Here is a 12,611-nt window from a genome sequence, read left to right on the forward strand (position 1 = left end):
TCCCCATTGTCTTGGTTTCTTTACAAGGTTCATAGAGGTCACCACCGGGGGGCCCATAATTTTTTTTTGCTATGGGGCCCAGTCATTTCTAGCTACGCCCCTGCGCAGGTGCCACGTGCCAGCCAGACTCTGCCACCTTGTTGTGACAGGTAGGTGACCATCACACAGATACACCACTCACAGAGACTGCAGCTGGTCACTGCCTGTTATTACCGTACCTAAAAAAAAAAATTGTGTCACCTCACCTGTCCGTTTTTCCTCACTCCTCAGGCTCAGTCCAGTCCACCACAGGCAGGAGGAGAATTGCTCCACCACCAGCAGCCAGCAGTGTTACTTTTTCTGTTGATCTCGTGGCAGGCTTTAGGCTTAGTCACTCAAATTCAAGACTTGTGTCATCCCTACTCACAAATTCACATAGATGCCTGGCATGCATTGCATTTGCTAGTAAATAAAAATGGCAGAAGTAGAACAAAAGGAACGAGAGATAAAAAATGCACCTAGCTTTTTAAAAGCAAACATCTGGGAACATTTTGGCTTTTATGAAAAAAGTAGGAAGCACGAATTGGACAAGTCATACGCTGTGTGTAAAATCTGTCACACAAAAATTAAATATCTAGGGAATACTACTAATCTGAGAAACCACGTCAGCCGTTTTCACCCAGAAATGCTAAAACCTACCACCACCACCACCACCAAGGAAATGAACCCAGATCAGCCAAGAATTGATGCAATGTTACAGTCAACTTTGCCGCCCAACTCTGAAAAGGTAAAGAGAATAACAAAAGCTGTGGCAGCTTTCATAGCGAAGGACCTGCGCCCTTACTCTGTTGTGGAAAACAGTGGGTTTCGCTACCTTTTGAAGACGATAGAGCCGCGTTACAAGATCCCGTCACAAAGTCACTTTACAGAAAACGTCATACCTGCACTCTACCACGAAACCAAAGCTAAGATAATTGCATCAATGAGCCAAGCAAGTCGAGTCGCAATAACGTGTGATTCCTGGACTTCAGTCACGACAGAGTCTTATGTTACAATAACAGCACATTACGTTAGTAAGGACTGGCAGATTTTGTCGCATGTACTGCAAACGAGAGCCATTTATGAGTCTCACACGGATGCTCATCTGGCAGAGCTACTTTCTCATGTTGTGGAAGAATGGCAGCTGTCCGATAAATCTGTAGTGCTTGTGACCGACAACGCGTCAAACATGATAGTTGCAGCTCAAGTTGGAAAATTCCCCCATGTGAAATGCTTCGCCCATACACTGAATCTTGCATCCCAGCGAGCGTTGAAACAAGTGGCCACTCTCTCTAGGCTTCTTGGCAGAGTACGTCGGATATCCACATTCTTTCACCGCAGCACTAGAGCAAGCCACTGTCTAAAAGAGAAACAGAAATGTCTTGGCCTGAAGAATCATAAGCTGATAACTGATGTGGCAACAAGATGGAACAGTGCATACGACATGGTCGAGAGGTTCTTGGAACAACAACCTGCAGTCTGTGCCACCTTGCTGTCTCCAGAAGTCAGAAGAGGAGAGTCCGATCTCTGCACTCTAAACGAAACAGATGTGTCAAATGCAGAGGACGCCGTGAGTGCATTAAAGCCAATGAAGGATGCAACCATGCTGATGTCAGAAGAGCGCAATCCAACAGTTTCTCTCATTGCCCCTATAAATGCACTTCTCCAGAGCATGACAGACACGATGGGAGACACACCCATGATCCATGAGATCAAGAATTCTATTAGAACAGATCTCCAGAAGAGGTACAGCAGTGAGGCTGAGAAGAAGATCCTTCATACAGCCTCTGCACTGGATCCTCGCTTTAAGGGACTGCCTTTCATCCTCACAGATGAAGAAAGATTGGAGATATTTAAAGGAGTCACTGAGGAAGCTGCATCCTTGGAGGTAATTAAATTAATTTGAAGAATTCCATCATGTTTCTTCTTGAAACGACAGTAGCACTGCAACACGCCAGACCTGCAGGGTATGACGAAGTGAGGTCACAGTTATGGGCAATCGAGGGTACTCACTATATTTGCAGAACCCTGGGCAGGCGCGTGGCAGTGAAGGAGAGGTAGACACAGTTCCTCTGGGGCACGCTCTGTAGATAGGGACCAGGCCTGATGGTAGTTGAGGTGCCCTGGATGTTACAGGTATTTTGTGTGCCTGGGGCAAGGTCCCTGTGGTATTCGTGACGCCAGTGCCTTTGGACGGTGGCACGCCGGTTGGTGGTTGGAATGATGAAGGTACACAAGTATATAGTGAACCAAAACGTAACTTTACTGACCAATCCAACTTTGTACAGCAGGTGTAGCACAGTCTTCAGATTACAGTTCCACAAAGGGGCTTATTCACAATATGGCAGGCAATAGTCATGCAAGATACACTGAGGGTAAATTCCACAAGCACTCAGCAGCAGGTTGTATCTTTCCTCAGAATCAATGTACAGTGTCCTTTCTAGAACTCCTGCTCTGGCTTTATATCTCCCAAGGCCCGGATGCCTAAAAGGGTGGCTTTAATCCTTGGTTACTTTCCTCCTCAGGTATTATACTACTTGCTATGATTTCTCAAGGTTCTCTGCCCTGCAGGGTCACTTTGCTTACCCTGGGTCGCCTCCTCTTGTAAGATGAGTAACTGTAAGTTTCTCCCAGGAGGTTGGATCCTGCAACTGGGGTATCTCTACTGAGCTGATCCTAGCTTCAGGAGCTTCAGGTGGACGAGGTGACTCCTCTAGTCCCCTGGAATGAACTAACACTTCCCTGTCTGGGCCTTCCTATAATAAACACATTAACCTTTGCAGTGCCCACCTTTACCTAGTGGGACACTACATACCCCCACGCTATAACGTTGCCCATCCTCGGCGCAACATGGAGGGTCCGCCCATCTGGAAGCGGCAACCTGAAAGATAGCAGAGAACATACATATGCAATATTCACCACATTTAACAACACAACAGTGGGCAATATGGATCACTGGAAGGAGTGGTGACAAGGGGCGTCGTTCTCTTCTCTCAGGATATTGTGAGGGAACAGGGGCGCTGACCTGGCACAGCGTATCAATAAACCAGGATAGTCCATATAAAATGTAGATAAAGATAAGTCCTTGGAGGCTCAAAGAACAACATGAGTCCGTACCCAGGCTTGTAATGGTTAAACAGGGGTTTCCCGTGAGGGGCTACCTGGTCCCATAATGTAGTCCACAAACCTCACAGGACGATGCTCCCTGGTAGAACGGGTAGACCTCCTTACTGGCAGGGATTCTTCCTGCCCGGTTTCAGGAATGTCAGAGGAGCCCACCGCCTCTGGAGCTTCTTCAGGAGGCTGAGGGCTAACAGGAACAGGAGCAGGAACCAATAAATTCAACCAAGGCGTGAGGGCCCAGTGAAGCGGCTCTTAATCATGGATTAAATTCTCCACAGCCTGCATAGGGTCCATAGGTGGAGCCGGCAACTCTTCTTCAGTAGGCTCAGGTTCCATCTCCTCCGCCGCTGGTTCTCCTTCTATACAGGGCTTGAGGCGGTTCCTGTGAACAACTTGGGGACCTTTTCCTTCCCTGGAGATCTGGTAAATGTGGGCCGCAGCATTGGGTATGGCAGTGATAAGATAGGGAATCCTTTCCCATTTGCTGTCCAACTTGCTGGTCCGGTGGTTGTTTTTCAACCATACCTTGTCTCCCAGAGCCAGGGGTCCCGCATGGGCAGTCTGGTCAAAGTCTTTCTGCTGCCTTTCTCGGACAATCTCCATCCGTTCCTGGACAATCTCCTTAGCATTAAGAAGACGCCTTTGGTGCTCCACTACCCAGTCAGTCTTGGGCAGTGGGTTGATCTCATCCGGCACTTGTACCCCTAGGGAGTGGTCCGCAGGCAATCTCCCTTGTCGGCCGAACATCAAATAGAACGGGGTGTAACCGGTGGAACAGTGGATGGTGTTGTTGTAAGTGTACATAAGCTGCGGCAACAAAGTAGGCCAATCTCCCCTCGTCTCAGGGGGTACTGCTCTCAGCATTTCAATGAGAGTCTTATTCATTTTCTCACAGAGTCCGTTACCTTGCGGATGATAGGCGGTGGTCCGGACCTTCTGGCAGTTGTGTAGCAGGCACATCTCATGGAACAGCTGTGACTCAAATGCGGACCCTTGATCGGTGAGGATCCTTTCTGGGCAACCGTAGGGCAGCAGGAAATGCTTCCAGAACGCCTCCGCTGTGGTCTTTGCTGTCAGGTCTTTCACAGGCACTGCTACGACAAACTTAGTGAAGTGATCAATTATAGTCATGGCATATGTATACCCTGAGCGACTCGGCTCTAACTTTACATGATCAATGGCAACAAGTTCTAAAGGAGCCTTACTTACGATGGGATGGAGAGGCGCCCTCTGGTCATGGCGTTCAGTTCGCCCCACAGCACAGGCAGTGCATTCTCGGCACCATTTCTCGATATCTTCTCTCATCCCGATCCAATAGAATCTTCTGCGAATGGTGGCCTCAGTCTTTTGCACACCGAAGTGTCCGGACTGGTTGTGGTACATATCCAGCACCAGGCTGGCATCCCGACGTGGCAGGAGAATTTGATACACTCTATCATAGGACACTGGATCCAGACTCCTTCTGAGCAACAGGCCCTTTTGAAGGAATAGTTGATGGCGATGTCTCCACAGTCTCACTAGCTCTGGGTCTGCACTCTTCCTGCGGATCCTCTCAGGGACTTTTCCACTGGTAAGGAAGTCGAGCAGTTCACCGAGGACTCTACTTTCGGACTGGAGCTTAATCCATCTTTCTTGATCGCCTCTGGACTCAGGACCATCTGATGAGGAAGGATCAGCAGCAGGGGAATCTTCAGTACGTATATTATCCTGCTGGGTAAATTTGTTATAAAACGCTGGCATCTCCACCTCTTCCCAGGCATCTTTCGGTTCATCTGGGGCTTCTGTAGTGGGGAGTCGTGACAGAGCATCAGCATTATCATTGGAGCGGCCTGCCCGGTACTTCACAGTGAAATCATAGTTGGCCAGGCGGGAGGCCCATCTTTGCTCCAGTGCCCCTAATTTGGCTGTATTCAGATGTGCCAGGGGATTATTATCTGTGAAGGCAACAAACGGTGTGGCAGCGAGATAGTCCTTAAACTTTTCGGTCACAGCCCACACTAAGGCAAGAAACTCCAGCTTGAAAGAACTGTAATTCTGGTCGTTCTTCTCAGCTCCCTTCAGGGATCTGCTGGCATAGGCAATCACCCTTTCTTTGTTATCTTGCACTTGAGCCAACATGGCCCCCAGGCCTCTTTTACTGGCATCTGTGTAGAGGTGGAATGGCTTCTGATAATCTGGGTAACCCAGAACAGGGGGTTCAGTCAACTTCTTCTTTAGGAGTTGGAAGGCAATTTCCCGCTCTTCATTCCATTCAACAGGAATAGGAGTCTTTGGGCTCTTTTTTGGATGCCCCCTCAAGAGTTCCTGGATGGGATCCGCAATTTGTGCGAAATGCGGGATGAATCGCCTATAATACCCTGCAAAACTGAGAAAGCTTCTCACCTCTTTCACGGTCGTGGGAGTAGGCCAGTTACGGACAGCAGCAAGTTTGTCAGGATCAGGCTGTACTCCTTCGGCACTGACAACATGCCCGAGATATCTGACGGCTGGTTTCAGCAGGTGGCACTTGGATGGCTTGATTTTGAGGCCATATTTAGTAAGAACTTGGAACACCTCACCCAGGTGCTTTAGATGGTCCTCATACGTCTTGGAGTATATAATGACGTCATCCAGGTATAATAGCACCGTCTCAAAATTCCTATGGCCTAAACAACGTTCCATCAGCCTCTGGAACGTTCCTGGAGCATTACACAGTCCAAATGGCATATAATTAAATTCAAACAGGCCCATAGGTGTAGTGAAAGCAGTCTTTTCTCGATCTTCTGGGGCCATGGGTACCTGCCAGTACCCACTGGTTAAGTCCAAGGTGGAGAAATAGGCTGATGACCCCAGGGCAGTCAAGGACTCCTCAATGCGTGGCAATGGATATGCATCTTTATGGGTGATTTGATTAATTTTCCTGTAATCCACGCAAAACCTTATGCTGCCATCTTTTTTTCGAACAAGTACTAGGGGCGCAGCCCAGGGACTATGGCTGTCCCGGATTATATTAGAGTCTTTCATCTCTTGTATCATCTCTTTCACAGACTGATAGGTAGTAGGTGGTATGGGTCTGTGCCTCTCCTTAATAGGAGGGTGAGAGCCAGTGGGTATGGTGTGTTTGATCACACTGACCTCTCCATAGTCTGTGGAGTGTTTGCTGAAAGCCTGGTGGTGCTCCTTCACCAGCTTCAGGACTCCCTCTATTTGCTCCTTTGGGGTGGATTCGTTCCCCACATGTAGTTCTTCCCACCAGGATGCCGTTGGGGTGCTGCTGCTCTGTGTGGTCTGGAACGCCTCCGCGGCAGGCAGACGGATCACATCCTGGAAAGACACTTGGAAAAGCTGAGCAACGGGGCAATGCTTAAGGAGAGTAACGGGATGATCACCAAAGTTAATTAAACGAACAGGCACTTTACCTTGAGACACGGTCACCAGGCTCTTGGCTGTCCGTACGAAAGGATGATCCTTAATAGGAATAGGTTCCACTAGGGCTTGATAGTCCTGGCCCTGAATCCCTAATACAGCACGGCACCACAGGATGATCTGGGAATTTGGAGGCAAAATCACCGGCCGGTTATCCCGGACCCGGACAGTGCAAATTTCTCCTTTCTTGTTGGCGAACCTTTGTTGAGCGCACAGCACACTAATAGTTTTCTGAATAACTCTTCTGGAAGCAGGTGAGGCGGATGATATGGTTTGATTCAATGCTTCAAGCACTTCGGAGTAACAATTTTTAAGAACATTAGTCCCTAAGATCACAGGGTGTCCTCCTTTACCTCCGGCTTGTACCACAATCACGCCTTGCTGTGGCAGGGTGGCTTCTCCCACCTGAAGAGTAGGTTCCCAATACCCATGCACTTTCACTGGCTTACCGTTGCTAGCGATGATATCTAGCCAGGACTCTGGTGGCTGGGTGAGGAGACTTGGATCCCAGAACTTGTCGAAGGCAGGCCGTTGAATGGTGGTGACCTGTGACCCAGTGTCCAACAGGGCTTCAAAGGGTATCCCGTTGATACATATATTAATTTTCGGACGGGATCCTACATACTTAGGCATCCAGCTTGGATCCTTTGGACCTACTGTTCTACCTCCCGAGGGGCGGTCCTCTGCCTCAGGGGTTGCCCGTTGTAACTGCCAGCACATTGATTCAGTATGTCCATATTTCTTGCAGTGGTGGCAGACAGGCTGTTTCCTGCTTCTGGGCCGGTACTTCGGTCGCCCATCAGGCTCTTTTGGATATACATCTCCATATGCAGGTGGGAGCCTTGGAGGAAAAGGACCTTCATCTTCTAGTAACAATCGTCTCTCCCACTCCTCTATTTTCTTGCACACCTTCTCTAAGCTTAGAGTAAGATGGTTCACCTGCTCCATTAATGCGGCCACCACATCCGTGACCGGAGCTTGGGTGGCTTGACAGACTCCTGCAGACCCCACATTAACAGTCTTTGGCTGACAAGCCTGGGGTTCAGGGAAGGTTGCTGGCCCTGGAGCAGGGTTCTGGCCTAGTATGCTGATGGCCAATTCTTTAAAATCCAAGAATGTACAGTGAGGGTGTTGAGCTGACAACATCCGTAGCTGGCCCTTTAAATGTTCAGTACTTATGCCTGCAATGAATTGCTCTCTAAGAGTCCGGTCCTGGTCCTCTGCTTCTTTAGGATCCACTTGGACTACAGCTCTCAGCGTCTCCTGTAAGGACAGGGCAAAATCACGGAGCGACTCCCCAGGCTGCTGCTTTCTGCTGAAGAAACGCATTTTAACTTCTGACACCGTTCTGGCTTCAAACGTGGTGCCCAAACGTTCAAAGATCTGTTCCAGGCTACTTTTCTCAGAACGGGGCCATGACATTACTTCCCTGCGGGCGGCCCCTTCTAACTGAGCTAAAAGGATCTCCATTTGCTGCTCAGCATTTATGGGATAAAGCCGGAACAAGGCCAGTATCTGTTCCCTGAAGTCTTTCAACTTGTGGGCTTCCCCTGAATAACGCGGGAACCAGGGGGCCCCGAAATAGTACGGCATGGTTAGCGGCATCAGGCTGGGCGGTGCCGCGGCGGCAGGGGCCCTAGAGTTGGCTGCGGGTGCTTCGGCAGGCACGACTGGGGCTGCCTGTGCGATTTCCTCGACCGCGGACATGGCGTTGCTAGGTGGGTATGGCCCTTTAAATGGAGCGGAGCGGACCGGGCAGTAACTTTAACTTTTTTTTTTTTCAGACAAGTCTTTCACTTCTAGCGGCGATCCCTCCGGTGCCTTGGCAGGGGACGGGGAGCTTCCGGACAGGTAAGCGGAGAAGCCGGCAAAAGTTTTTAAAGTTGGTACTCACTCCGGTGGTGCTCGCTCCAAGTCTCGCGAGATGCGCAGCTCCGGGTGTCGGACGTCCTGCGTACCGCGTCAGCAGGTGGGCGCGGCCTCTCGTAGCTCCGGGACTCAGGTAGGCGGGGTTCTTCTTCCTGGTTGGCTGGGCGATGGCTCCGCCCGATTCTTTTCGCGCCAAAGTCCTCTTTTTCGCGCCAAACAGCTCCACGAGGCGCACTTGTAATCCAATCAGGTTAAATAGGCAATATGGCTGTCTATTCACTGACAGCAAGCGGTGACTTAAATCGGCAGAAAATAGTCCATACAATGCAATCTTCACACCGCAATTATCACAGTTCACTTTGGCCCAGCAATTTTCAATAAAACAATTGGGGCATGTCACTTTAAGACAATTTTCAGCACACAGTTTTTAAATCCGCAATGACGCAGGAATATTCGGATCCTGTTCGTGACGCCAATTTATGCAACACGCCAGACCTGCAGGGTATGACGAAGTGAGGTCACAGTTATGGGCAATCGAGGGTACTCACTATATTTGCAGAACCCTGGGCAGGCGCGTGGCAGTGAAGGAGAGGTAGACACAGTTCCTCTGGGGCACGCTCTGTAGATAGGGACCAGGCCTGATGGTAGTTGAGGTGCCCTGGATGTTACAGGTATTTTGTGTGCCTGGGGCAAGGTCCCTGTGGTATTCGTGACGCCAGTGCCTTTGGACGGTGGCACGCCGGTTGGTGGTTGGAATGATGAAGGTACACAAGTATATAGTGAACCAAAACGTAACTTTACTGACCAATCCAACTTTGTACAGCAGGTGTAGCACAGTCTTCAGATTACAGTTCCACAAAGGGGCTTATTCACAATATGGCAGGCAATAGTCATGCAAGATACACTGAGGGTAAATTCCACAAGCACTCAGCAGCAGGTTGTATCTTTCCTCAGAATCAATGTACACTGTCCTTTCTAGAACTCCTGCTCTGGCTTTATATCTCCCAAGGCCCGGATGCCTAAAAGGGTGGCTTTAATCCTTGGTTACTTTCCTCCTCAGGTATTATACTACTTGCTATGATTTCTCAAGGTTCTCTGCCCTGCAGGGTCACTTTGCTTACCCTGGGTCGCCTCCTCTTGTAAGATGAGTAACTGTAAGTTTCTCCCAGGAGGTTGGATCCTGCAACTGGGGTATCTGTACTGAGCTGATCCTAGCTTCAGGAGCTTCAGGTGGACGAGGTGACTCCTCTAGTCCCCTGGAATGAACTAACACTTCCCTGTCTGGGCCTTCCTATATGTAACTAGGGCTCTCCAGCTCCCTCTAACGTCTGGGAGGCTAAACTACACCCTGACAGGCCTGACACCCAGATAATACAGGGAAAAACATGCACATGACATTTAATGCAAATAAACACATTAACCTTTGCAGTGCCCACCTTTACCTAGTGGGACACTACAGCACTACCACGCTTCTGAATCTGATGCGGTGCGGGAACTGTACTGTCCGTTTCCTGTGCTTTTTCATCACCCCATCAGAATCAAAGGCATTGACATTTGTGTTTTTACTTATTGTTTTTTTTCCGTTTCTTTTTTGTTCAAACACAGATTACATCAGATGAGAGTGAGAGGACACAAGAGGATCATCAAGTGCCTAGAAGAAAACAAACTCTGGAAGAAGAGGACAGTTCACCCATCGAAGACAACCATTCTGAATCTCCACCATCTCCTCCCAAAAAGGCCAGATCGCTGCTCGTGAGTTTGCTGGGACAGTCTTTCACTGACACTGAAGGTACAATAGAACCCAAAAAGACCCCCTATGCCAAGGCTGAAGAGGAAATGGAAAACTATTGTAAAGCCCCACCTCTGCCTCTCACTGAGGACCCTTTGAACTGGTGGCGTGAGCATGAGGTCATATTTCCCCTCCTTTCTCGACTGTCAAAGCAATACTTGTGTATCCCAGGTACAAGCGTGTCTGCAGAGCGGGTTTTCTCCACTGCAGGAGATGTGGTAACTGCAAAAAGAAGCGCCCTCAAACCAGACCATGTAGATCAATTGGTGTTCTTACAGAAAAATCTACATGTTCCAAAATGCTGAGCAGTGTTTTTAATTTTATAGATTTTGTTTATAGCATTGTCTCTGCCACTGACATTTTTTATTTCTCTGTCTCCCCTGCCAGTGCCAGACTCCCCTTTTCCCTTCCCCTTCCCTTTTCCCTTTCCCTTTTTCCTCCCCTTTCCCTTTTTCCTCCCCTTTCCCTTTTTCCTCCCCACCCCTCCCTCACGACGAGTTACTCCAACTCCATCCCTGTCATTGTCAACAAGACCAGTTACTTAACGGTTAACGCCAGTTATGCCACTCTCGTCCTCAACGGAACGCACTCAGTCACTGTGACTGACTGACTGGTGGGGTGCCGTCGTGGCACTGGCAGTCAGACTGGCAGTGACCGCCTGCAGGTGACTGGCAGTGGTCGGCAGGTTGTGGCAATTGCAAACGATCAATGAATGTAACATTTTGTTATAATATGTATATTTGTAATTGTATAATATCATATATTCTAAGTTCACTGTGATGATTAATCAGAATATATGATATTATTCTAGCTTTTAGCAGCACTGGAGTGGAGACTAGAGGAGATGGAGAATGGTTTTCTATTATGCGACTGTCCGTCCGATCCATTTTGTATTTTTACACTGACGTGTTTTTTGGTGTTTTCCCAATGTGTCTGTCATGCTCTGTGAATTTCTGACTCTGTTTAGGGGTTTAACCTTCAACCAAAAGAATTCTGTATTTAATTCCAGACAACTGACGCCCGCCAAGCCACCAGAGGAAGGCAAATCCTTGAAAGAATAAATTGAAACTTAAAACCTGGAGTAAATCTTTATTGGATCACACAAATACACATTCACACAAACCAAAAAAACACACACCGACCTTCTGACATCATGTCTGACTATGGTGGCTGTGCCACATTGCCCGTCCTGTGGCCTGCCCTTTACCATTATGATTCAGTGAGGAGGATGTGTGTTTATTTTTTTTCTGGTATTCTGTGGTGTGTGTTTGTGATCCCATAAAGATTTGTCCAAGGTTTTCAGATTCAGTTGAAAATGTATTCTGTCAAGGATTTTCCAGCTTCCTCTAATGGTGGCATGGCTTGGCTTCAGTTGATGTATCGTGGTAGAGTGCTTGCTGAGTGCTCAGTGCAGGTAACGTTTTCTGTAAAGTGACAACTCTGAGAGCTTATAGCACTGATCTAGACGTACTACCCATCTGGTGCTGGTGGTGGTGCTGGTGGTGGTGCTGGTGGTGGTGCTGCTCCTGCTGCCAAAACAATCACGGTGAACCAGGAAGTTCTGCAACACAGACAACTTGAACACACTGTGTGACAGACAGTTCCTGACTGGCAAACATCACAGTGAGTGAACCTATAACACAGTCACTGTCTCATTGACTGTGTTATAGGTTCACTGACTCACTGTGATGTTTTACAGTCAGGAACTGAAGTGCTCCTTTTTTTGTAGGTACTGTTTAATATTATATAATATATAATATATATTATATGGTAAAACTATTGTAAAACTTATAAACTAACTGCACCAGCCAGGCCAGCACAACAGTTTAATGTTACAGAGACACTGACAGTACTGTTTTAAATAAATACTGTTGTCTGCTGCACTGTTTTGTTCATTCAGACTTTGCTATATGATATGCAGGGAACTTGGTATGATTTGTTTAAATAGCAGATACAAATAAATATTTTTGTGCAATTTCTGACTGATTGAATTAATTTTTTGATGTAAAATTGAAAAACAAGGGGACTTGGGTAATAATTTTGATGCATCGTGATGCATCGCCGAATCGAATCGAATCGTGGACTTGATAATCGTAATCGCATCGAATCGTGAGACGAGTGAAGATGCGCAGCCCTACCTCCAGATCCATTCTGCTACATCAGCCTTTTAGCTCAACCCTACTACATCCCTCTCTTACACCAGTCCTCCAGATACGATCTGCTATATTGGCCCTCCGGATCTGCTTTGCTACATTGGTTCCCCACATCCACCCTACTACATTGGTCCACCAGATCCCTTCTGCCACATCAGCCTTTCAGCTCAACTCTGCTACATCCTTCCTCCAGCTCTGCTACATCAGTACTAAAGCTCTACTATATCAGCCTTTCAGTTCATCTATCCAGCTCT

The 12,611-nt window shown here is 48.1% G+C and overlaps 1 protein-coding gene across 1 annotated transcript; it reads left to right on the plus strand.

Annotated features, from left to right (window-relative positions):
* The first annotated feature begins 664 nt into the window (after nucleotides 1-664).
* Nucleotides 665-10,577, plus strand: LOC122945512 (E3 SUMO-protein ligase ZBED1-like). Its single transcript, XM_044304577.1, has 2 exons — nucleotides 665-1,906; nucleotides 10,021-10,577. The coding sequence occupies exons 1-2, from the start codon at nucleotides 665-667 to the stop codon at nucleotides 10,507-10,509; spliced, it is 1,731 nt and encodes a 576-aa protein (XP_044160512.1). The 3' UTR covers nucleotides 10,510-10,577.
* Nucleotides 10,578-12,611: the final 2,034 nt, after the last annotated feature.

This window comes from Bufo gargarizans, chromosome 8, assembly GCF_014858855.1.
Source record: "Bufo gargarizans isolate SCDJY-AF-19 chromosome 8, ASM1485885v1, whole genome shotgun sequence".
Taxonomy (NCBI): Eukaryota; Metazoa; Chordata; class Amphibia; order Anura; family Bufonidae; genus Bufo; species Bufo gargarizans.